The sequence below is a fragment of the Rhinopithecus roxellana genome, chromosome 11, assembly GCF_007565055.1.
Source record: "Rhinopithecus roxellana isolate Shanxi Qingling chromosome 11, ASM756505v1, whole genome shotgun sequence".
Taxonomy (NCBI): Eukaryota; Metazoa; Chordata; class Mammalia; order Primates; family Cercopithecidae; genus Rhinopithecus; species Rhinopithecus roxellana.
The window spans coordinates 23,240,725-23,262,935 of NC_044559.1; the positions used below are offsets into that span (position 1 = coordinate 23,240,725).

The following is a 22,211-nucleotide window of genomic DNA, read 5'->3' on the forward strand; positions in this document are numbered from 1 at the left end:
CTGGAACCACAGGCACACACCACTACACCTGTTTTTTTTAATTTTTTGTAGAGATGGAGTCTACCTATGGTTGCCCAGGCTAATCTCAAATTCCTGAGCTCAAGTGATCCTCTCATCCTGGTCTTCCAAAGTGCTGGAATTATATATGTGAGTCACTGTGCCCAGTCAAAAAATAATTTTATGTCTATACTTAACATATGTGTGTGTGTGTGTGTGTGTGTGTGTGTGTGTAAATAGCAAAAGGACATACGGGAGACCTCTGTATTATTCTTGCACCTTTTTTTAATTTTGAAATTATTTCAAGAAAATTCACCATCTGTTCATTTGATTAAATGTCCTGATACCAATTAGGTAAAAGGGAAATGGGATGAACTCGCATTCTAAATAGAAGTAAAACCTCTGGTAGCCAACTTTTTCCTTCCCTTTGGAGCTTTTGTTAGACTATTACCAACCCAAATATTTCCCATTCTCTACCTTCCTTTACTACATGCACACAACCCATTTTGTTGACTATTGAGCCTACGCCTACCCAGGATTACTTAGGACCCTGGCGCCATCTCCCATTCACTTAATAAAAAGCAGTTCTACTAAAGGCAAACACTGCTCATTTTCTTCCTTATAGAACCCTGGCAACAGATACTTTTTTTTTTTTTTTTTTTTTTTTTTTTGAGGTAGAGTCTCGCTCTGTCGCCCAGGCTGGAGTGCAGTGGTGCAATCTCAGCTCACTGCAACCTCCACCTCCCAGGTTCAAGCGATTCTTCTGCCTCAGCCTCCTGAGTAGCTGGGACTACAGGCGTGTGCCACCAAGCCCAGCTAATTTTTTGTATTTTTAGTAGAGATGGGGTTTCACTGTGTTAGCCAGGATGGTCTCGATCTCCTGAAATCACGATCCGCCCACCTCAGCCTCCCAAAGTGCTGGGATTACAGGCATGAACCACCGCGCCTGGCCTTTTTTTGGAGATGGAGTCTCCCTCTGTTGCCGAGGCTGGAGTACAGTGGTGCGATCTCAGCTCACCGCAACCTCTGCCTCCTGGGTTCAAGCAATTCTCCTGCCTAAGCCTCCCTGGTAGCTGGGATTACAGGAGCTCGCACCCATGCCCAGCTAATTTTTGTATTTTTAGTAGAGACGAGGTTTCACCATGTTGGCCAGGCTGGTCTAGAACTCCTGACCTCAAGTGATCCACCTGCCTCGGCCTCCCAAAGTGCTGGGATTATAGGCGTGAGCCACCACGCCCAGCCCAGAAACATTCTTTAAAACCCCTGAAATGAAACTGATTAAGCTGTAGTCTTGGCTCACTTGGGAAGATTAATGAGACCTATTTGGATTCTGAGAACCAAAGTCCATTCTCCTTTGACTATTTTCCCTACAATGCTTCTGTCCAGGTGGGCTGAACCAAGAACTTCTTTTCCCAGGCCAGAGGGAACCAGCACCCTGTCAGAGTCAATAGATTCTGGTCACAAAAAGCATTTAGCTATAGTAGATATTAAATAATGTAACTTGGATATAGATTCATCCCAGAAAAAAAGAGGCAAAGGAGAAAGAACTGCACTTTAAATTCAGAACACGATAAGCCATTCAAGCAAATGATAGGTCACAGGTCCTTTTGTGGACTACATTTCTACTCCAACATCCACTCCAATTTTCTCTTTTAGAAAGTTCTTGAGGCCGGGTGCGGTGGCTCAAGCCTGTAATCCCAGCACTTTGGGAGGCCGAGACGGGCGGATCACGAGGTCAGGAGATCGAGACCATCCTGGCTAACACGGTGAAACCCCGTCTCTACTAAAAATACAAAAACTAGCCGGGCGAGGTGGCAGGCGCCTGTAGTCCCAGCTACTCAGGAGGCTGAGGCAGGAGAATGGCGTAAACCCAGGAGGCGGAGCTTGCAGTGAGCTGAGATCTGGCCACTGCACTCCAGTCCGGGCGACAGAGCGAGACTCCGCCTCAAAAAAAAAAAAAAAAGAAAGTTCTTAACCACTGTAACTGCTTCACTGCCTCACCACCTCTTTCTACCCTTGAAAATTCTAGGAATACTATTCCTAAACAAGGGGACAGTCTGAGGTCCCAATGCTCCCAAGGGCTTCTTCCAGGTGCTTTCTCTGAGATTCAAAAAACAAATATATGATGAAATGTTCTATCAATTATGAAGCTAAATCCTGTCCAAAGTTACAAGGGTTCTGGTACTACTTTCCTCACGAGACCCTTGGGCTAAAGGTAGTATAGGCTGCTACTAAAAAACACTTCTGTTATTTGTGAACTGGGACTATTAGACCCTGGCTGGAGAAAAGAGCTTTCCTCATTCTCTTAGCACCTTAAGGTAAACAGCTACTAAAATCTGTTTTTGGCTGGGCGCAGTGGCTCATGCCTGTAATCCCAGCACTTTGGAAGGCTGAGGCCAGTGGATCACTTGAGGCCAGGAGGTCTGATCACTTGAGGCCAGGAGGTCTCACCACTGCACTCCAGCCTGGGCAACAGAGCAAGATTCTGTCTCCAAAAAAAAAGTTTCAGCACGGTGGATCATGCCTGTAATCCCAGCACTTTGGGAGGCCAAGGTGGGCAGATCACCTGAGGTCGGGAGTTCAAGGCCAGCCTGGCCAACACGGTGAAACCCCGTCTCTACTAAAAATAAAAAAATTAGCTGGGCGTGGTGGTGGGCACCTATAATCCCAGCTACTTGGGAAGCTGAGGCAGGATAATTACTTGAGCCCAGGAGGCGGAGGTTGCAGTGAGCAAAGATTGTGCCACCGCACTCCAGCCTAGGCGACAAAGTGAGACTCCCTATCAAAAAAAAAAAAAATTGTTTTGCACCTCTAGACTTCAATATCCTAAAAACTGTGTCAGAAGCCCAAGTCAAAGAGGACTAAAATGCAAAGCTGAATTTTATTAGAAAAAACAATCAGCGGCCGGGCGTGGTGGCTCACATCTGTAATTCCAGCACTTTGGGAGGACGAGGCAGGCGGATCACAAGGTCAGGAGATCAAGACCATCCTGGTTAACACGGTGAAACCCCATCTCTCTACAAAAAATTAGCTGGGTGTGGCAGCATGCGCCTGTAGTCCCAGTTACTTGGGAAGCTGAGGCAGAAGAATGGCATGAACCCGGGAGGTGGAGCTTGCAGTGAGCTGAGATTGCGCCACTGCACTCTAGCCTGGGCGAGAGAGCAAGACTCCGTCTCAAAAAAAAAAAAAGAAAAAAAAAAAAGAAAAAACAATCAGTCATTGATAACGTATCCTATGGTACAACTGTGGTCAGTTCAGTTCTGTGTTGCACAGACTGATTAATCAAAGGCCAATATAAAGAGACTAATCATATCATACAACACATTATAGGTGAAATAAATTTTTTTTAACAGACTAATCAACTATAAGACATTCAAGGCCCTAAAAGCAGCTAATGAAACTGCCATGCACAGAATTTCCAGGGTCACTGCCAGGCAGGCAGGGCTAGGGCAGAAGGAGGGGGTGGGACAGACAATATGGACAACACCAATGCTATTCTTTTGACCATCCTAGAACCTCTTTCAGCAAACCAAAGCACACAACAATTTCCTGAGGTCACATGTGGAAACTGGCAGACTTCAAACTAGTGCCCAGTTGTCTGCTCAAATTCCAGAGCTTCTCAAATCACCAGCCCACTAGACCATAAACTATGAGAACAGGAACTGTGTCAGTCTCCTTGAAAACTAGGTCCCTAGAACCTAGTTCCGTTTCTGGCACATAGTACGTAATCAAGAAATATTTGTTGAACTTCCACTAACAGGAAAGTTCCCAGAGAAGATGCTCTTTTGGAGTCTTTCGAGGACAAATGATTCCCTCAGCCCACCGAAATGATTCAAAAGGGTGGCCACGTCTAACATGATATGTCTAAACAATCTGTATAGCATCACATAAAAGGGATAAGGTGCAAAGTGACTCATCAGTCATAATTACTTTCACAATTCTTATTTCCTTGGGGGAAGAATACTTGCTCTAATATTTTCCAGGATTAAAACGACTCAAATAGGCTCAAATTAATCTCTGCCTAGCAAAAGCTGATTTATTCAGAAACAACCATCTAAATAGAACTGTCTTACTGAAATCAAAAGTGATAGGGATGAAGAATCCACTCATTCCCAAAAGTCAAGGGGGCTAAGGTGCCTCACAGAGTCCTTCACAGAACATCAAGAAAATGGTGAGAAGGGCACCCTGACTCAATACCCTCCTTGACTCCTTGCCCATGAAATAACATTGCAGACAGACAAATTCAGACCAGTGCTAGAACAGGAGTAAATAACAAACTTTCTACCAGGGCTTTCAAACTTTTTTGACCATGATGGACAGAAAAAGATACAGCTTATGCTGCAACCCAGAAAATACAGGTTTCTAACTGAAACAAGTTGCAAAAAACAATATTTATCCTTCTTAAGTATGATACACTGATAATTTCTTTTTTTATTTTATTTATTTATTTATTGTTTAATTTTTTTCGAGGTGGAGTCTTGCCCTGTCGCCCAGGCGGCAGTGCTGTGGCGCGACCTCAGCTCACTGCAACCTCTGCCTCCCAGGTTCAAGCAATTCTCCTGCCTCAGCCTCCTGAGTAGTTGGTACGTGCGCCACTATGCCTGGGTAAGTTTCGTATTTTTAGTAGAGGCAGGGTTTCACCATGTTGGCCAGGCTGGTCTTAAACTCCTGACCTCGTGATCTGCTCACCTCAGACTCCCAAAGTGCTGGGATTACAGACGTGAGCCACCACGCCTGGCCAGATACACTGATAATTTCTATTCTATTCTGTTTTCCCTTTTAGTGCTGGTTAATTGTACCAGAAAGCAAAGAAGTGTTCAAAGATGTCATGTCAAAAGACAAAGGAACCAGTTTGAAGGGGACACTCACTGGCCAAACTTGAAACAATGTGAGCACCAAAAATAACAATGGGAAAAAAACATATTTGTAATTAATTGTAAAACACTGAATAATACTCACAAGCCCCTAGGAGGAGGCAGACCGACATTTGCCACCACTAGTGATCATTATCAATACTCACTTCTGAAACTGAAAACTGACAATTAAAGGGAATGAATTAAGCATTTACCCTGCCTTTTTAGAAGAAACTGGTTCATCCTCCGGTTGATGAGGGAAAGAAACTCTTTACAGAGAATGCTAGCTAATAAATGTAGAAAAAAAAGACAGAATTAGAAAAATCATTCTCTGACCAGTAAAATAAAAGATTCAGTCAAACAGTAATCAGTGGATGACCATTAAGTAAAAGGATATTAGAGGACAGGATATTTACAAGGTGCGAAAATATTACTTCACAGATTACTTAAAAGTACAAAAAGAAAAATTAACATATTTCAAAATGAGGAGATATGGAAGTCACCATCAGAAGCGAGTAACAAAACTGTTAAAATCAACAATTGCGGCTGGGTGCAGTGGCTCATACCTGTAATCTCAGCACTTTGGAAGGCCAAGGCAGGTGGATCACCTGAGGTCAGGAGTTCGAAACCAGCCTGGCCAACATGGTGAAACTCCGTCTCTACTAAAAATACAAAAATTAGCCATGTGCAGTGGTGGGGGCCTGTAATCCCAGCTACCGGGGAGGCTGAGGCAGGAGAATCACTTGACCCTGGGAGACGGAGGTTGCAGTGAGTTGAGATCACACCATTGCACTCCAGCTTGGGTGACAGAGCAAGACTCTGACTAAAAAAAAAAAAAAAAATCAATAATTGCAGGACAACCTGACAGGATGTGCTTCCTGTGGTGATATAATATGAAATAAGGCTGGGCGCAATGGCTCACACCTGTAATCCCTGTACTTTGGGAGGCTGAGGTAAGTGGATCACTTGAGCCCAAGAGTTCAAGACAGGCCTGGGCAACATGGCAAGACTCCATCTCTACAAAGAATACAAAAAATTGGCTGGGCACGATGGCATGCACCTTTAATCCCAGCTACTTGGGAGGCTGAGACAGGAGAATCGCTTAAACCTGGGAGGCGGAGGTTGCAATGAGCCAAGATTGCACCACTACACTCCAGCCTGGGTGACGGAGCTAGACTCTAGTTCAAAAAAAAAAAAAAAAAGGCCAGGCGTGGTGGCTCACTCCTGCAATCCCAGCACTTTGGGAGGCCAAGTCGGGCGGATCATGAGGTCAGGAGATTGAGACCATCCTGGTCAACATGGTGAAACCCCATCTCTACTAAAAATACAAAAAATTAGCCAGGCGTGGTGGGCGCCTGTAGTCCCAGCTACTCGGGAGGCTGAGGCAGGAGAATGGCATGAACCAAGAAGGGAGGCAGAGCTGGCAGTGAGTCGAGATCACGCCACTGCACTCCAGGCGGGGTGACAGAGCGAGGCTCCATCTCAAAAAAAAAAAAATGGAGAGAATGCCATGCAACCCATTACAGTGCTATAATTCACTAATGGAAAGCAACCTACAGTCTGAAAAACACCACTCTAGCCCAGGGCAGCTGTAATAGCATATCAGCTCTCACTTCATTTAATCAATTTGGTACCAGTTTTCTTAAATGCAAAAACTCATTTGGAATGAGGCTTTCTCATTCTACATCCTCTTGTCAAGGGTCTCTCAAGTTGTAGATTTTTTTTCTTACAATAACTCACTTTACTTGAAAACAAAAAATAATCAGTGGAAAAGTCCCTGTCAGTGTCAGGGAAATTTCATTTGTCCCTCTACTTTTAGAGGATTTTTTTTCAATTCAGGGCCAATCCCAGATAAAACTGAAGTGCTTTTGATCCTTTTCTTCCCCAATGAATGTCCTCAACTACCCTTACCCTCTAGTTCCCAAGCTGCTTTCCAGGACACCTGGAAGCAAGCTGCATGGCTGAATGCAGAAAAACCTTAGCTCCCACACTACATCTGGCCCTGCCTTTCCACCAAATCATATGCCAATTTATTGCCCTCTGATGTACAGTCCATTAGGCCACTTCCTGGATGCCCCCACTTCACACTGGGCCAGAAATGCAAGACAATAATGTGAGCTCCACAAACGGGCAAGTAATTGCTCAATAAGCGTGGAACAAGGAAAGGTCAGTTGTGATCTGTGCACATGTGGCAGCCCTTCACAACTCAACCTACAGTGGTAACAGTGGTAACAGAATGCTGATGTTACAGAAGAGACATGTCATGAGAACCCAGCCAACAGAGAGCCAGAAGTGCTTGTCCATCTAAGTTCTTTAGGATCTTCAAAGTATAAAGGAAAGGAATAAAGGCCCCTAAACTGGTGAGGTGCAAATTATCTCCTGGTTTCCTAGAGTAAAACTGAGAGCCTAAAGTAGTCATTGCTCTCCATCTATCACCCTTTCTTAATGAAGTGATCTGAGCTGAAATGATCTTATCTCCATTTTGCTCTATAGCCGACTCTATCTTCTAACTGATGCCAGGAGAGAAAAGACAAATGTACTCACCCTTTCCATAAACATATCTACTATCACTTCAGAAACTGGGGTATCAACTAAGTATCTATGAACATAGAGAGGAAGTCAGAGAGGGACAAGGCTAAGACAAACTCTTCACTATCTCTCCTGATCAAAACAACACATTGAATTTCAAGCATTTGGCTTCTTCTGAAACCCTTTTGGCACTTGTCCTGAGTTTGAATGGGTGGAAAAGCAGGAAGGGACTCTGCCTGCCTCCTTGTTAGAAAAAAACAGCAGCTGGCTTTCTCTCTTTTTACTCATCTGACTGCTGTCATTATAAGTTGGGTATATACTCAGAAGTTTCAGGCCTCAAGAGGTAGCTGTGCTAAAGAGGACAAAAGCAGTAACACCACCAGCAACTTTGATACCCACCACAAACCACACTGTTACACTGCCCCCTAACCTTTGCTACAAAGAAATTAGGTTTTCCTGTTTTTGAGAGCTAAACTATTAAGAGTGCTCTTTCCTCTTTTTTTCACAACTCCTTTTCTGATACATGCAATAGAAAATGTGCCCTCCCACCAGCCAGCAAACTAGTTCCGATGGCTAAGTGTGCCTGGGTATGAGGAAGAGAAAAAGAGAGAGCTGAACCCATGAGAAGCCAGACTATGCCGAGCTGTTTCTTCTCATGAGTCTTCATTTTCTAACCTTGAGCACAAACAAATGTTTGGAAGAACTTCTTGGTTTAGAAGTGTCAAGTGAAGAGCATTCATAAATCATTTGGGGACGGCCTCAGTAAAAAGAAATGGCAAAGTCAAGTCATCAAAATATAGGCCTCTTGGAGCCACCCTATTAATATGAATAGTCCCTAGGGAAAAAAAGAATCACAGTACCTTTATTTACTGTAACTGTGCTGAAATGTCTACAAGCCTGTGGCCACTCAAGTTACTGAGATTCTAAGGTGCCAAAGTCAGTCTGACTCAAATTCAAGTTACATTCTAATGCATTACTCAATTACAGTTTTATATTTTATTATAAACCAAGAAAGTAAAACATGGCACAGGAAATGGATACTTTTAAGTGTGCCCATTGCCTTTCCTAACACTCAGTCCTTCACAAAATTTGTCTGCCAAATTTTATCACATTTGGTTCTTTTAGTTTCTACTTAGGCTTTGAACAATTTACAAGCTCAATTCCAAGTGGGACAAAAGCTAATGACTCATTCAACTTTCTTCTCATGTTGATTAATAATGATATATTACTTACTCCCTAAACTATAGACCCTGTAGGAAAAAATAAGAGTACGCACTTAATCAATAGGACTCCAGCAAATTTTTTTCATATAATATACTCGCTTTTTTTTTTTTTTTTTTTTTTTTTTTTTTTTGATACAGAGTCTTGCTCTGTCGCCCGGGCTGGAGTGCAGTGGCCGGTTCTCAGCTCACTGCAAGCTCCGCCTCCCGGGTTTATGCCATTCTCCTGCCTCAGCCTCCAAGTAGCTGGGACTACAGGCGCCCGCCACCTCGCCCGGCTAGTTTTTTGTATTTTTTAGTAGAGACAGGGTTTCACTGTGTTAGCCAGGATGGTCTCGATCTCCTGACCTCGTGATCCGCCCGTCTCGGCCTCCCAAAGTGCTGGGATTACAGGCTTGAGCCACCGCGCCCGGCAATATACTCGCTTTTGTTGTTGTTGTTGTTGTTGTTGTTGAGATGGAGTCTTGATCTGCCACCCAGGCTGGAGTGCAATGGCATGATCTCAGCTCACGGCAATCTCCACCTCCTGGGTTCAAGCAATTCTCCTGCTTCAGCCTCCTGAGTAGCTGGGACTACCGGCGTGCACCACTGCACCTGGCTAATTTTTGTATTTTTAGTAGAGACAGGGTTTCACCATGTTGGCCAGGCTCGTCTTGAACTCCTGACCTCAAGTCATCCACCTGCCTCAGCCTCCCAAAGTGCTGAGATTACAGATGTGAGTCACCATGCCTGGCCCATATAATATACTCTTATTCAATCTTTTTCCTGACAATGACTGCTAAAATCTCTTTTCTCTACACCTCCCCATTTTCCAAATGAAACAGATTAAACTTGAGGTATCAGGCATTCTCAAACAGTTTCTTTTCTACCTAAGTGGCTACTGCTAAGAGACCCAGGCCAGACAGGTGTTAAGTCATAATTCCTCCCAGGTTGGCTTCCAGACTCTGTTTAAATGTTCTCTGCAAACCTCTGGAGGTTAGATGGACTCAAACGTCCTAGCTCAGACTCTGAATTCACAAAGCTGGAGACAGACAGTACCCTACAGGTGTGTTTGTCCAGGATAAACTATATTTAAATAAACTCCTGACACATCCACTTTCTCCTGGCACCTGCTTCTCCCTCTTAAAACTCAAGCACACCGTAACTTGCTGTCCCAGTAAGCTCTGTAAAAAAATATCCTATCCCCCAGAATTATGCTATGCAACCCACCAATGTCTTTGAGAATAGCTAAACTCTGGCCATAACAGCTTTACATGTGAAAGCCAAACAAGCAAATAATAAGCTACAAGCTATTGTTTTTGCTTATTTCTTTGGCTTGTTTCTTAAGGAAAGAGCAGGAATAAGAAAAGATGGCAGCAGATTGCTCTCACTCACGGTCATCCATTCCATGCCTGACAGCATAAAGTAGAGGCTACAAAACGTTAGCTTTGGAATGATCAGCTAGAGTCATTAGTACTGTCAAACCAGTGGCTATGAGGGCAGGAAGTCTGACTGATTGTTTACCATTATAGACCCACTTCCTAAGTACCTAAGAAAAATGCCTGGCACATACCAGATAGTCAATAAATATCGGTTAGAAGCAACTCAATAAGCTAGGTCCTGAAAGAATTCAAATCTTGGGGAATCCCCAAAAGAAAAGGTCTAAGAAACTAGAACAATGTTACAGTTAATACAGGTACCTATACTAGGCCTCAAGACCACCTTAGTCTTACACTGAGAACCCCCAGTCCTGATAACCAAAACTGGACATTAGGTCCTCAGAGCTAAAAAGACCTGGGACTAAATCTCTAAAGGCAAACTCCTCACCACACACCCCCATACGCACATAGACACATGCATACCCTAAGAAGTCCTCCTCAAGCCCTGACCCTGAAGGCTTTAAAGTAAGTCATTAAAAGATGATCCCATAAGAGAAGATTTTGGTTGTAGTACTTTCATTCATTCATTCATTCATTCACTCACTGAAATAGGGTCTTACTCTGTCACTCAGGCTGGAGCACAGTGGTGTAATCATGGCTCACCGTAACCTTGAACTCCTGGGCTCAAGTGATCCTCCCACCTCAGCCTAAGTAGCTGGAACTACAGTTGTGCGCCACCATGCCCAACTAATTTTTTTATTTTTATTTTTGTAGAGATGGGGGGAATCTTGGTATGTTGCCCAGGCTGGTCTTGAACTCCCGGCCTCAAGCAATCCTGCTGTCTTGGCCGCCCAAAGTGCTAGATTACAGATGTGGGTCACTGTATCTAGCCTGGTTGTGATACTTTTAGACTGTTCCTCTCCTGCTTTAAACCAAAAATCTCCTGGAAAAGAATCTCTTTGTAATGATCTAAGTTTAAAGACCAAGGACAAAGACGGACTATATCTGGAGGTAATAACCACAACCAAACACCACAATTCAAAACTGACTATAGCCCTTCCCATAAAGCTATACTGGATAGAGGGAACTAAGGCTTGCAAGGGCTTATCTAGTCTGGGAACAAAGAGATCAAAGACCACAGACCATATGGGCTAGAAGCATTCCTATAAACTGTCTAATCTTGTCAGATCTAAAAACCAAGAGCAATATCAAGTATCCTGATATGTCACTTTCCCTTCCATGCCCCATCCCATGCCACAGATCCTACCACAAGGTCTAGCTGCGAGACTGAGATAACTCCCACATGCAAGAGCCCGAAAAGATTCCTAGAAGGATAAAAGGAAATGTGTCTCTGGAATCTAATGGCAGGGCTTGGTCAGATGTAAGAGAGAGGCAGTGGCCCTTCTGCCCCTAAGGCCAGGACACCCCAGTCCTGCAGGCAGCACAGAGTTAACTACCCACCCGCTTTGAGAAGCACAAAGGTACATCACTGCAACATGCCTAACATTTACATTGCCTCTCTCTGCTCATTAAACAGGTTTTGGTTAAATAATGAACAAACTGTATTACAGACTCCGATGAGAATTCCAAAATTATAAATCAACTGGGAAAGCCCAAAGGGGCAGACAGACAGGGAGGGGGGAGAAGGATAATATTGACTAATATAAAGGGCGCAGCTTGACAGTGGATATTCCTGCCACACCTGATCAAACACACTCCGTGGGGGGAGGGGAAAGAGAGCAAGAGAGGGGAGATAGGACAAGACAGCCTGAAATTTGCATCCGGAAAAGATTAAAACGGATTCTTTGGGGATAGAGAAAATACATAATATATATTACTATAAATGCAAAACTGTACTAAAAGCTAACTCAAATGTCAAAGATTACAGTTTGAATAAATTTAAATATAAAAGCCATGTGCTTCCTTGAGTTAATGAGAGAGACATAAAAGGACAAACTGGGCCAGAAGCTGAACAGAGCCTTATGCTGCCTTTGCTGGGTAATGGGTCCAAAGCACAGCAATGACTACAGAGACTTCCCTCCACAGCTCTGAGACCTGAGAAAAAACTGGCAAATTCACAACTTCTGCAGCCTACCTTTGCTTCCTTTATAAACTGAGATATGATTCACATACTATAAAATTACCCTTTTCAAGTATACAACTCAGTGATTTCTTGTATATTCACAAAGTTGTGCAACCATCACTACTATCTAATTCTAGAACATTTTCATCACCCCAAAAAGAAACCCTGTAGCCATTAGCAGTCACTCTCCATACCCCTCCCAGCCCCTGGTAACCACACATCTGTTTTAACTCCTTCAGAATAATCTAAAAGGAGTCCTGAGAGGACTTCAAGACCAAATGAGGGCGAGCAGTCAAGTCTCTCTCACTGGTGGTAAGCTAAGGCTTTATCCAAAGTAACAGTATGCAAACTTTGCTCTTGGACACCCTTTTACTTCCAAGAGCAATCCTCTTTTCAAATCTGGTATTATTAGCATATCTTATTACTCTAAATGCTATAGACCTTGTAGTCATCATGAAGTTTGGGCAACTACTGACCGTAAATGTGGTCCAACAACATACATCTGTGAGAATAACTAGTATGGACTTAGCCAACCTTACTGGAGAAAAGGACTTATTTCCTTCACAATAATCAGATGATATTCCTGGAAAAGTAGTGTAGGTAGTGCTTACACACTTTTTTTTTTTTTGAGACGGAGTCTCACTCTGTCACCCAGGCTGGAGGGCAGTGGCCGGATCTCAGCTCACTGCAAGCTCCACCTCCCAAGTTTACGCCATTCTCCTGCCTCAGCCTCCCAAGTAGCTGGGACTACAGGCGCCCGCCACCTCGCCCAGCTAGTTTTTTGTATTTTTTAGTACAGACGGGGTTTCACCGCGTTAGCCAGGATGGTCTCGATCTCCTGGCCTCGTGATCCACCCATCTCGGCCCCCCAAAGTGCTAGGATTACAGGCTTGAGCCACCGCGCCCAGCCTATACTTTAAAGATTCCTTCTACAAGAAAAGAAAAAAATCATTTTGGTTTACTGACAATGTCCAGTGAACCACCCATTTCCAACAGTGATAGTCTTACCAATCAAGCCAGCAGAAAGCCTAGAAAAATGCAAACAGAAAGCCTTTGCAAAAAAGAACCACGTCCAAGTCAGGTTCATGAGAAACTGGGTAGAAGTCCTAGAATTCCTGCCATCCCTCCTCCAATCTAAGGGTACACCTTAACTGGTCATATAACACAAGCACATTTCCTTCAGTTTTCTCTCCAAGTTCAAAACCCTTTCCCAGCCTCCTACCATTAATAAGCTTCCAGGAAAGCAGTCCTCCTGACACTGCCAATCAGAAAAATCTGTTTGTTTCCGTAAAAGAAACAAGAAATTAGTCATGGGTTGTAGAGTCCAGGACCACAGGGACAGCTGACCCATAAACCTGTTCCCGGGAGCCAGCACTGTGTGTGGGGTCAGAAGCAATATGAAGATCATGAAATGCTCTATTTTAGGTCTACTCTGTCATTTTCTCAGGCAGGTAATATGCTAAAAACCAAGAACAATGTAGCAACTTTGGCAGGCATCATTTCAATATATGCCACAGCTGTCGGCCTTGGAAAACACTACTACCTTCCTTCTCACTCTAGGGGAAAGCTTAGCAACACCCAGAGATATTCCTGCTACCAATGAGAGAACTGGCTCTTGAACACACTCTGGTTTTACTAGTTCCAAGAGCAGATAATCTGGCTGGATTTCTAACCCAACAACATAAGAAAATCAGGCGGCAGACTCAACTTCAATAGCTCTTAAATAGTCTATAATTCCTAGACTGCATCACTCGCCGCAGGTATGGTCTCTGAGGTAAAATCTTGGGACATGTTAGCATGAAGAAAATAAGCATGGGATCTGGATTTGATGGCAGGCAGGAAATGTGGCTCTGTCAGGATAGCAGCACCACCTCAGCTCCTCAAGGTTTGCAGAGTGCCCAAAAGGCCTACAAGGCTACTCCAGAGTGATCTCAGTCATTTTAGGGTATTGCCAGCCACTTATAACAACAATCCTTCACTGTGTATAAGATATTTACCAAGTGTTTCCAATTATATTAACTTGTTTGATCCTCTTAATATCTCTTAAGAAGATAGTACTCTGAATTCAAAACCAAACAAAAAGAACTATAAATCTCCATTCATTATATTTCTTTTCTAATTGGGATATGTAAGCTTTATCTGTAAAATCAAAAAAAAAAATCTGTGCAAGTAGCCAACATTCTAAAGCAGTCAAGTACCAGTCGGTACAGGCCATAAAATAAGAACATGCCACCTAGTAGCAGTATTTGCCCTGCTAACTAGTTAACAATTGCCTCCTCTATACTTGATCCTTCTTGGCTAATATTTCCAAAGCTGTTTCAATTGAGTGAAATTTGCTCCTTTGAAGAAAATATGGTTGGGAGGCCAAGGTGGGAGGATCACTTGAGGTCAGAAGTTCGAGACCAGACTGGCCAACACGGTGAAACATGATCTCTACTAAAAATACAAAAATTAGCCAGGCATGGTGGCACATGCCTATAGTCCCAGTTAGGAGGCTGAGGCAGAAGACTTGCTTGAACCCAAGAGGCAGAAGCTGCAGTGAGCCGAGATGGCGCCACTGCACAAAAAGAAAATATGGGCTGGGCGCGGTGGCTCACATCTGTAATCCCAGCACTTTAGGACGCCAAGGCAAGTGGATCATCTGAGGCCAAGAGTCTGAGACCAGCCTGGCCAACATGGTGAAACTCCGTCTCTAGTAAAAACACAAAAATCAGAGAGGTGTGGTGGTGCATGTCTGTAATCCCAGATACTTGGGAGGCTGCAGCATAAAACTCGCTTGAATCTAGGAGATGGAGCTTGCAGTGAGCCGAGATCACACCACTGCACTCCAGCCTGGGCAACAGAGAGACACACTATTTCAAAACAAAAAAAAAAAAAAAAAGGCCAGGCGCGGTGGCTCACGCCTGTAATCCCAGCACTTTAGGAGGCTAAGGCGGGTGGATCACAAGGTCAGGAGATCGAGATCATCCTGGCTAACATGGTGAAATCCCGTCTCTACTAAAAATACATAAAATTAGCCAGGCGAGGTGGCGGGCACCTGTAGTCCCAGCTACTCGGGAGGCTGAGGCAGGAGAATGGTGTGAACCCAGGAGGCAGAGCTTGCAGTGAGCCGAGACTGTGCCACTGCACACTCCAGCCTGGGTGACAGAGCGAGACTCTGTCTCAACTTTAGCCCATGTTTAGGAAAGTAAAAAAAATTTTTCTCCAGATATTCTCCCATATTTCTAATGAAAAGAAGAAATTTTCTTATTTATTGTTTGTTTAATTTGCAGAAGCCTAAACACTATCCAATTACAGTCTGACATATGTCACTAGCAAAAAGCACCCCAGGGTTATACACTGCAGGAGCCCTTTATGGTCAACAAAGGAACACAGCTCTGAAGCTTTCCCTTTCAGCCTGTATCTACATCCCCTTGGTTTTGACACTTTCCTCCTTCCCTGCCAGTGTGTGTGTGTGTGTATGTATATGTATATATGCAAAATAAACACACACACACAAATATAAGGCATTTAATGTGTATATTCTCCTCTAGTCACATGTACAGAAGCAATATAGAGCAAAGAACTCTAAACCAGGCATCAGAGGCCTGATTTCTAGTTTTGACTCCACCTCCCAGGATTAGTGTGACCTCAGCTAAATCACTTTAAACCCCTCTGGGCTTCAACTTCTTTCACAAAAAGGGGACAATAGCTGCCATGCCTCCCTCATGGGGTTGTATAAAAGTTCAATTAGGTAATAAATTTGAAAATGGCTTTGAAAAGTTTAAACATATGAATATATTATATAAGGTTATCATGCTTAGGAAAATAAGGGGCAAACAAAGGGACAAATGATTCTGGAACACATGAAAATTGAAAGATCATGAAGACTGAAACCAATGCAATAAACCAGGGATTGGAAAACTGCACCCATGGGCCAAATCTGGCTTGCAGATTCTTTTTTTAAAGAAAATATAGGCCAGGTGCAGTGGCTCACTCCTGTAATCCCAGCACTTTGAGAGGCCGAGGTAGTGGATCACCTGAGGCCAGGAGCTTGAGACCAGCCTGGCCAACATGGTGAAACCCCGTCTCTACTAAAAATACAAAAATTAGGTGGGTGTGGTGGCATGCGCCTATAATCCCAGCTACTTAGGAGGCTGAGACAGGAGACTTGCTTAAACCCAGGAGGCAGAGGTTGCAGTGAGCTGAGTTAACGACACTGCATTCCAGCCTGGGCAACAGAGCGAGGCTCTTCCTCAGAAAAAAAAAAGAAAAAAGAAAATATAGGCCAGGCACAGTGGCTTAAGCCTGGAATCCCAACACTTTGAGAGGCCAAGACAGGAGGATTCCTTGAGCTCAGGCATTTGAAACCAGCCTGGGCAACATAGCAAGACCCTGTCTCTATAAAATAAACAAAAAAGAAAAAATATATTGCTCATTCATTTATGTATTATCTACAGCTGCTTTTGAGCTACAAAGGCAGAATTAAGTAGTTGTGCAGTTGTGCATGGCCCACAAAGCCTATATTATTTACTATAAAGTCCTTTATAGAAAAAGTTTTTCCATCCTTTCAATAAATCAAACACATATTTTTTACCAAAATTAGTAATTCACATACATATGGAGACTTACCAGTTATATTGTTTAAAACCTCTTTTAGATGACCGAAACTATGCAGCAGAGGATCCCGTTCTTCATCCTGTAGGACACATAGATTAAAAGTAAGTCATTATTGGGCCAAAAGAAGAAAAGGAAAATAAAGGACAGATCAAGGGCTCTTTCTCTGAATCCAATCAGAAAATCCTGTAAGTTTTCCTTCTGAGGAAAAGAAAATTAGCCATAGTTCATATTTTTCTGTTCCCTAATCTCTTACTTCATAGAGATACTCTGGGCTTATCCAAAATAGCGAATCCTTAAGTGCTAATCTATATCATCACCATAGCACTCAAGCTACTACAGATTGCCAGGTCCTTTCTATGTGTATTATTCTGTCTTCTCTCCTTTTTCATACCCAGTATGTCATCATACATATTCATTTCAACCATTATGTCATCATACATATTCATTTCAAAGATACTCCTGATGCCATTCTCACCTCTAAATCAATATATTTTTATGAAAAAATCTGAGAAATTTCCAAATGCACTTACCAGTTATGTTCATATAAACTCCCAAGATGGCAATTTCTAAACTTGTTTTTACAACTGTGCCAAAAATTGTTTTATACAATTCTACAAAAAAAATCCTCAAACACATATAACAAAGAAAGCCAACTGTATAACAGGTAAGTTTCTTACTCATCTGATTGGTAAGATATGGCCTACTCTATACATGGAAGTTTGCTGAACCCCCAAGAAGGAGAACCATCACTAAGTCATGTTCTATGTATCAGTAACTACCCTGATTTAAATAAATTTGATAGCTAATTATAGTCCTAAAGAATTAGAAAATAAGGAATCTTTCCGACACTTTTAGGCATACTAAAGAGGTCCCAAGCACAGGACTAGCTTAAGCTGTTTACAAAAATATTTAGAAGAAGAATGTGTGATCTTTTGGGTCCCAGAGAAAAAAAAAGACAGCCTATATATCTGATGCTAGTTGGGATACAAAAAACAAGATATCAAGAACAACTCTGAATTCCTACTATTCTCATTACTAGGAATTTGATTACTCTTTTAACCACGCCAACAGATCCCCTACAAAAACTTGGTGACCAGGCTATTTATCCATTTCCTACTTACCAGTGGTGTATGGGTGCTCCATCGGGCATTTCGTTTGATGGCCCCAACCACAATGTTAATCTCCCCTTGAATGATGTAAATATTCTTATCCACCATCTTGGCAAACCTACCAAAACAGTTAAGATAATAGTCTGGTTAATATTTGGTTACCCAAAGCATACCAAAGCTTAAAAATCAGTACCTGATAAGGTTAGAATTGTGACTTAACTTTTCAGTACTAAGATTTTCAGTACTAAGATTTTCTTTCTTTTTTTTTTTTTTTTTTTTGAGATGGAGTCTCACTTTGTTACCCAGGCTGGAGTGCAGTGGCTGAATCTCAGCACACTGCAAGCTCCGCCTCCCCGGTTTACGCCACTCTCCTGCCTCAGCCTCCCAAGTAGCTGGGACTACAGGCGCCCGCCACCTCTCCCGGCTAGTTTTTTGTATTTTTTTTTTTTTAGTAGAGACGGGGTTTCACCATGTTAGCCAGGATGGTCTTGATCTCCTGACCTCGTGATCCACCCGTCTCGGCCTCCCAAAGTGCTGGGATTACAGGCTTGAGCCACCGCGCCCGGCCCATGTTTTTGTTCTTTTTTGAGGCGGAGTTTCACTCTTATTGCCCAGGCTGGAGTGCAATGGCACAATTTCAGCTTACCACAACCTCTGCCTCCCAGGTTCAAGCAATTCTCCTGCTTCAGCCTCCCGAGTAGCTGGGATTACAGGCATGCGCCACCATATCCAGCTAATTTTGTAGTTTTTTTAGTAGAGACAGGGTTTCTCCGTGTTGGTCAGGCTGGTATCGAACTCCAGACCTCAGGTAATCTGCCCGGCTGGGCCTCCCAAAGTGCTTGGATTACAGACGTGGGCCAGCACAGGCGCCTAGCCAGTACCAAGATTTTCTATACTCATAAAATCTGTTAGCCAGGTGCGGTGGCTCAGGTCTGTAATCCCAGCACTTTGGGAGGCCGAGGCTGGTGGATCACCTGAGGTCGGGAGTTCAAGGTCAGCCTGACCAACATGGAGAAACCCCCTATCCACTAAAAACACAAAAAATTAGCCAGGCAAGGTGACGCATGCTTGTAATCTCAGCTACTCGGGAGGCTGAGGTAGGAGAATTGCTTGAACCCGGGAGACAGAGGTTGTGGTGAGCCAAGATCACACCATTGCACTCCAGCCTGGGCAACAAGAGTGAAACTCCATTTCAAAAAAAAAAAAAATCTGTAATACTAAAATGAGATGAAGTCCATCTTATGTTATGAATCCAACTATCTGGCTCTCCTAGGGGGTCTTTAGAAGTTCAAGGCAGTTCAAGATACAACTCAAAGCAAATCAATCCAGAAAACTTTTCAAAAGCACCTCAACAGTCCTCAGGAAGCATGTCAAATTCTTCAAAGTCAACTGTTCCCAAAGTCCTATGATGCCTTTAAGTACACAGATACAACTATAATGTCAGCCTGTTAAAAACAGTATTTCTGGCCAAACGTGGTAGCCCATGCCTATAATCCTAGCATTTCGGGAGGACGAGGCGGGAGGATTGCTTGAGTACAGGAATTTGAGACCAGCCTGGGCAACATAACAAGATACTCTCTCTCGCTCTCTCCTAAATACATAGCCTTCCCTTTGTTCTTTTTTATCTACTCAATAAAGTAACAGTGAAGATTCAAGTTAAAGAATAGAGTAAAGGTTGTTGGAAGCATAGCGTTGGTTTAGAACCACAATTGCAATGTCACCCTAAAGGCTGCATCCAGGCCAGGTGAAGTGGCTCACACATGCAATCTCAGCACTTCGGGAATCCAAGGCAGGAGAATCAGTTGAGCCCAAGAGTTGAGACCAGCCTGGGCAAACAGTGAGACCCAGTCTCTACCAAAAAAACAAAACTAAAAAATTATCTAGGCATAGTGGCATACACCTGTAGTCCTAGTTACTGGGGAGGCTGAGGCGGGATGATCACTTGAGCTCAGGAGTTCGAGGCTGCAGAGAGCTATGATCCCGCAACTGCACTCCAGTCTGGGTCACAGAGCAAGACACTATCTCTAAAAATATATAAATATAAATATAAACATAAAATATAAATAAGTGACTGCATCCAACTGTCCCAGTCAGTTCCAGAAAACTGGACAGTGACAGTCACAAGACCTTTGAAAAGTTCTGAAAACTCCTATTAACTTACAGCAAGAAAGCATTAATATGATATGTAAATATAAAATAAAAGGTCTGTGCTAATATACCCGAACTTATAACCATAATTATCCCTAAAGAAGGTGCTATGAAATCAGGGTGCAATCAGAGGATACTTGAGCCCTACCTGTAATGTTTTTGTCTTTTGGGGTTTTTTTGAGACAGGGTCTCACTCTGTCACCCAGGTTGGAGTCCTGTGGCACTGTCATGCCTCACCGCAGACCTGAACTCTTGGGTTCAAGCAATCCTCCTGCCTTAGCCTCCTGAGTAGCAGGGACTTCAGGCGCACACCACCACACCCAACTAATTTTTGTATTTTTTGTAGAGATGGGGTCTCACTTTGTTGCCCAGGATGGATCTGTAATGTTTCAATTTTTTACAAAAAGGTCAGGCACTGTGGCTCACGCCTGTAATCCCAGCACTTCAGGAGTGCCAAGGCGGGTAGATCACCTGAGCTCCAGACCAGCATGGTCAACATAGTGAAACCTATCTCCACTTAAAATACAAAAACTGGCCAGGCATGGTGGAGAGCGCCTGTAATCCCAGTTTACTCGGGTGGCCGAGGCAGAAGAATTGCTTGAACCTGGGAGGCAGAGATTAAAGTGAGCCGAGATTACACCACTGTACTCCAGCCTGGGCAATGGAGCCAGACTCCATCTCAAAAAGAGAAAAAAAATACTTTCTCTTTTTTCACAAAGTATTACCATACTATCAATATAATTAAACATTAACAATGATAAGAGGTATACAATTTCTGCCCTTGAGGCATTTACACAGTTTAGTGGAATAGATACGAAAACTGAGACACAGCCAGAGATATAGGAAAGAAATGTACCCAGCAAGTAGCTCGATCAGCATATTTTGCATAACATGAGGCCCCCCAGAAAGTGAAAAGCATGAAAACCACCATGATAAAGAAAAAAGAAACTGGTACAAATTTTGTCCAGGGGTCAGGCGCAGTAGCTCACACTTTTAAACCCCAACACTTTGGAAGGCTGAGGTGGGCAGATTGTTTGAGTCCAAGAGTTCGGGACCAGCCTCGGCAACATGGTGAACCCTGTCTCTACAAAAAATACAAAAATTAGCCAGGTGTGGTGGTACACACCAGTAGTCCCAGCTGGTAGGGCGGCTGAGGTGGGAGGATTGCTTGAGTCCGGTAGATCGAAGCTGCAGTGAGCTGCGTTTGTGCCATTGCACTCCAGCCTGGGCAACAGAGCGAGACTCTGTCTTAAAAAAATAATAATAGGCTGGACGCGGTGGCTCACGCCTGTAATCCCAGCACTTTGTGAGGCTGAGGTGGGCGGATCATGAGGTCAGAAGATCGAGACCATCCTAACTAACACAGTGAAACCCCATCTCTACTAAAAATACAAAAAAATTAACCGGGCATGGTGGCGGGCGCCTGTAGTCCCAGCTACTTGGGAGGCTGAGGCAGGAGAATGGCATGAACCAGGGAGGCAGAGTTTGCGGTGAGCCGAGATTGTGCCACTGCACTCCAGCCTGGGCGACAGAGTGAGACTCCGTCTCAAAAAAATAAATAAATAAAATAAAATAATAATAATAATAATGTGTCCATGCCCACAACACGTCCCCAGTCCACAAGGTAATCCAACACAAGATTTATATTAATGACAATTTAAAGAACTAGGTTAGTCTCAGAAGACTATCTGCTTTCCACATGCTCTAGGAATACAACAATGTTCTCTTCTGAGAAGGTTCAATGATATGAATGTACAACCATCCTCTCTTATGAGGAGGAGGAGGAGGAGGAGAACTTAGAAATAAAGGAAAGACAAATTCAAAAATGATTTGAAGAATCAAAAGAGAAAATATTAAATCTCTCCTGGTATTTTCCCTTCCTTAAATTATGTAGGCAAGATGAATATGCTCTAGGTCTCTGGAAGGACTTGTAGGAAACTGCTAAGAGGTTGCTGCCTCCAGAGAAAGAAACCAGATGACTAGGGAACTGAGTGGTGGAGGAGTGAAAGGAAGACTAACTTTTCTCTGTATATTCTTTTTTACCTTTTGAATTTTGTGTCACAAACATATATTACCTATTAACTACTTTTACATTTTAATCAACGAATTTACTAAAAATGAATAAGCTCTTTAGGAAAGAACTAACCACTTTCTAAGATAGCAAAGGTCTAAGCAAAAAATCATTGTAAAAAAGAAACATCCAGGGCTGGGCGCAGTGGCTCACGCCTATAATCCCAGCACTTTGGGAGGCTGAGGTGGGCAGATCACCTGAGGTTGGGAGTTCAAGACCAGCCTGGCCAACATGGTAAAACCCT

General features: G+C 43.3%; 1 protein-coding gene across 5 annotated transcripts in view; it reads right to left on the minus strand.

Annotated features, from left to right (window-relative positions):
• GBF1 (golgi brefeldin A resistant guanine nucleotide exchange factor 1) overlaps window positions 1-22,211 on the minus strand; it is a 142,333-nt gene that overhangs the window by 109,907 nt on the left and 10,215 nt on the right. For all 5 annotated transcript variants that reach the window (XM_010356163.2, XM_010356162.2, XM_030940422.1 and 2 more), the window contains exons 2-3: window positions 17,761-17,866; window positions 16,652-16,718 (exon numbers count right to left, since the gene is read on the minus strand). In XM_010356163.2, the coding sequence (XP_010354465.2) occupies window positions 16,652-16,718; window positions 17,761-17,856 (163 nt within the window). In that variant the 5' untranslated portion in view covers window positions 17,857-17,866. The remainder of the gene's footprint in view (window positions 1-16,651; window positions 16,719-17,760; window positions 17,867-22,211) is intronic.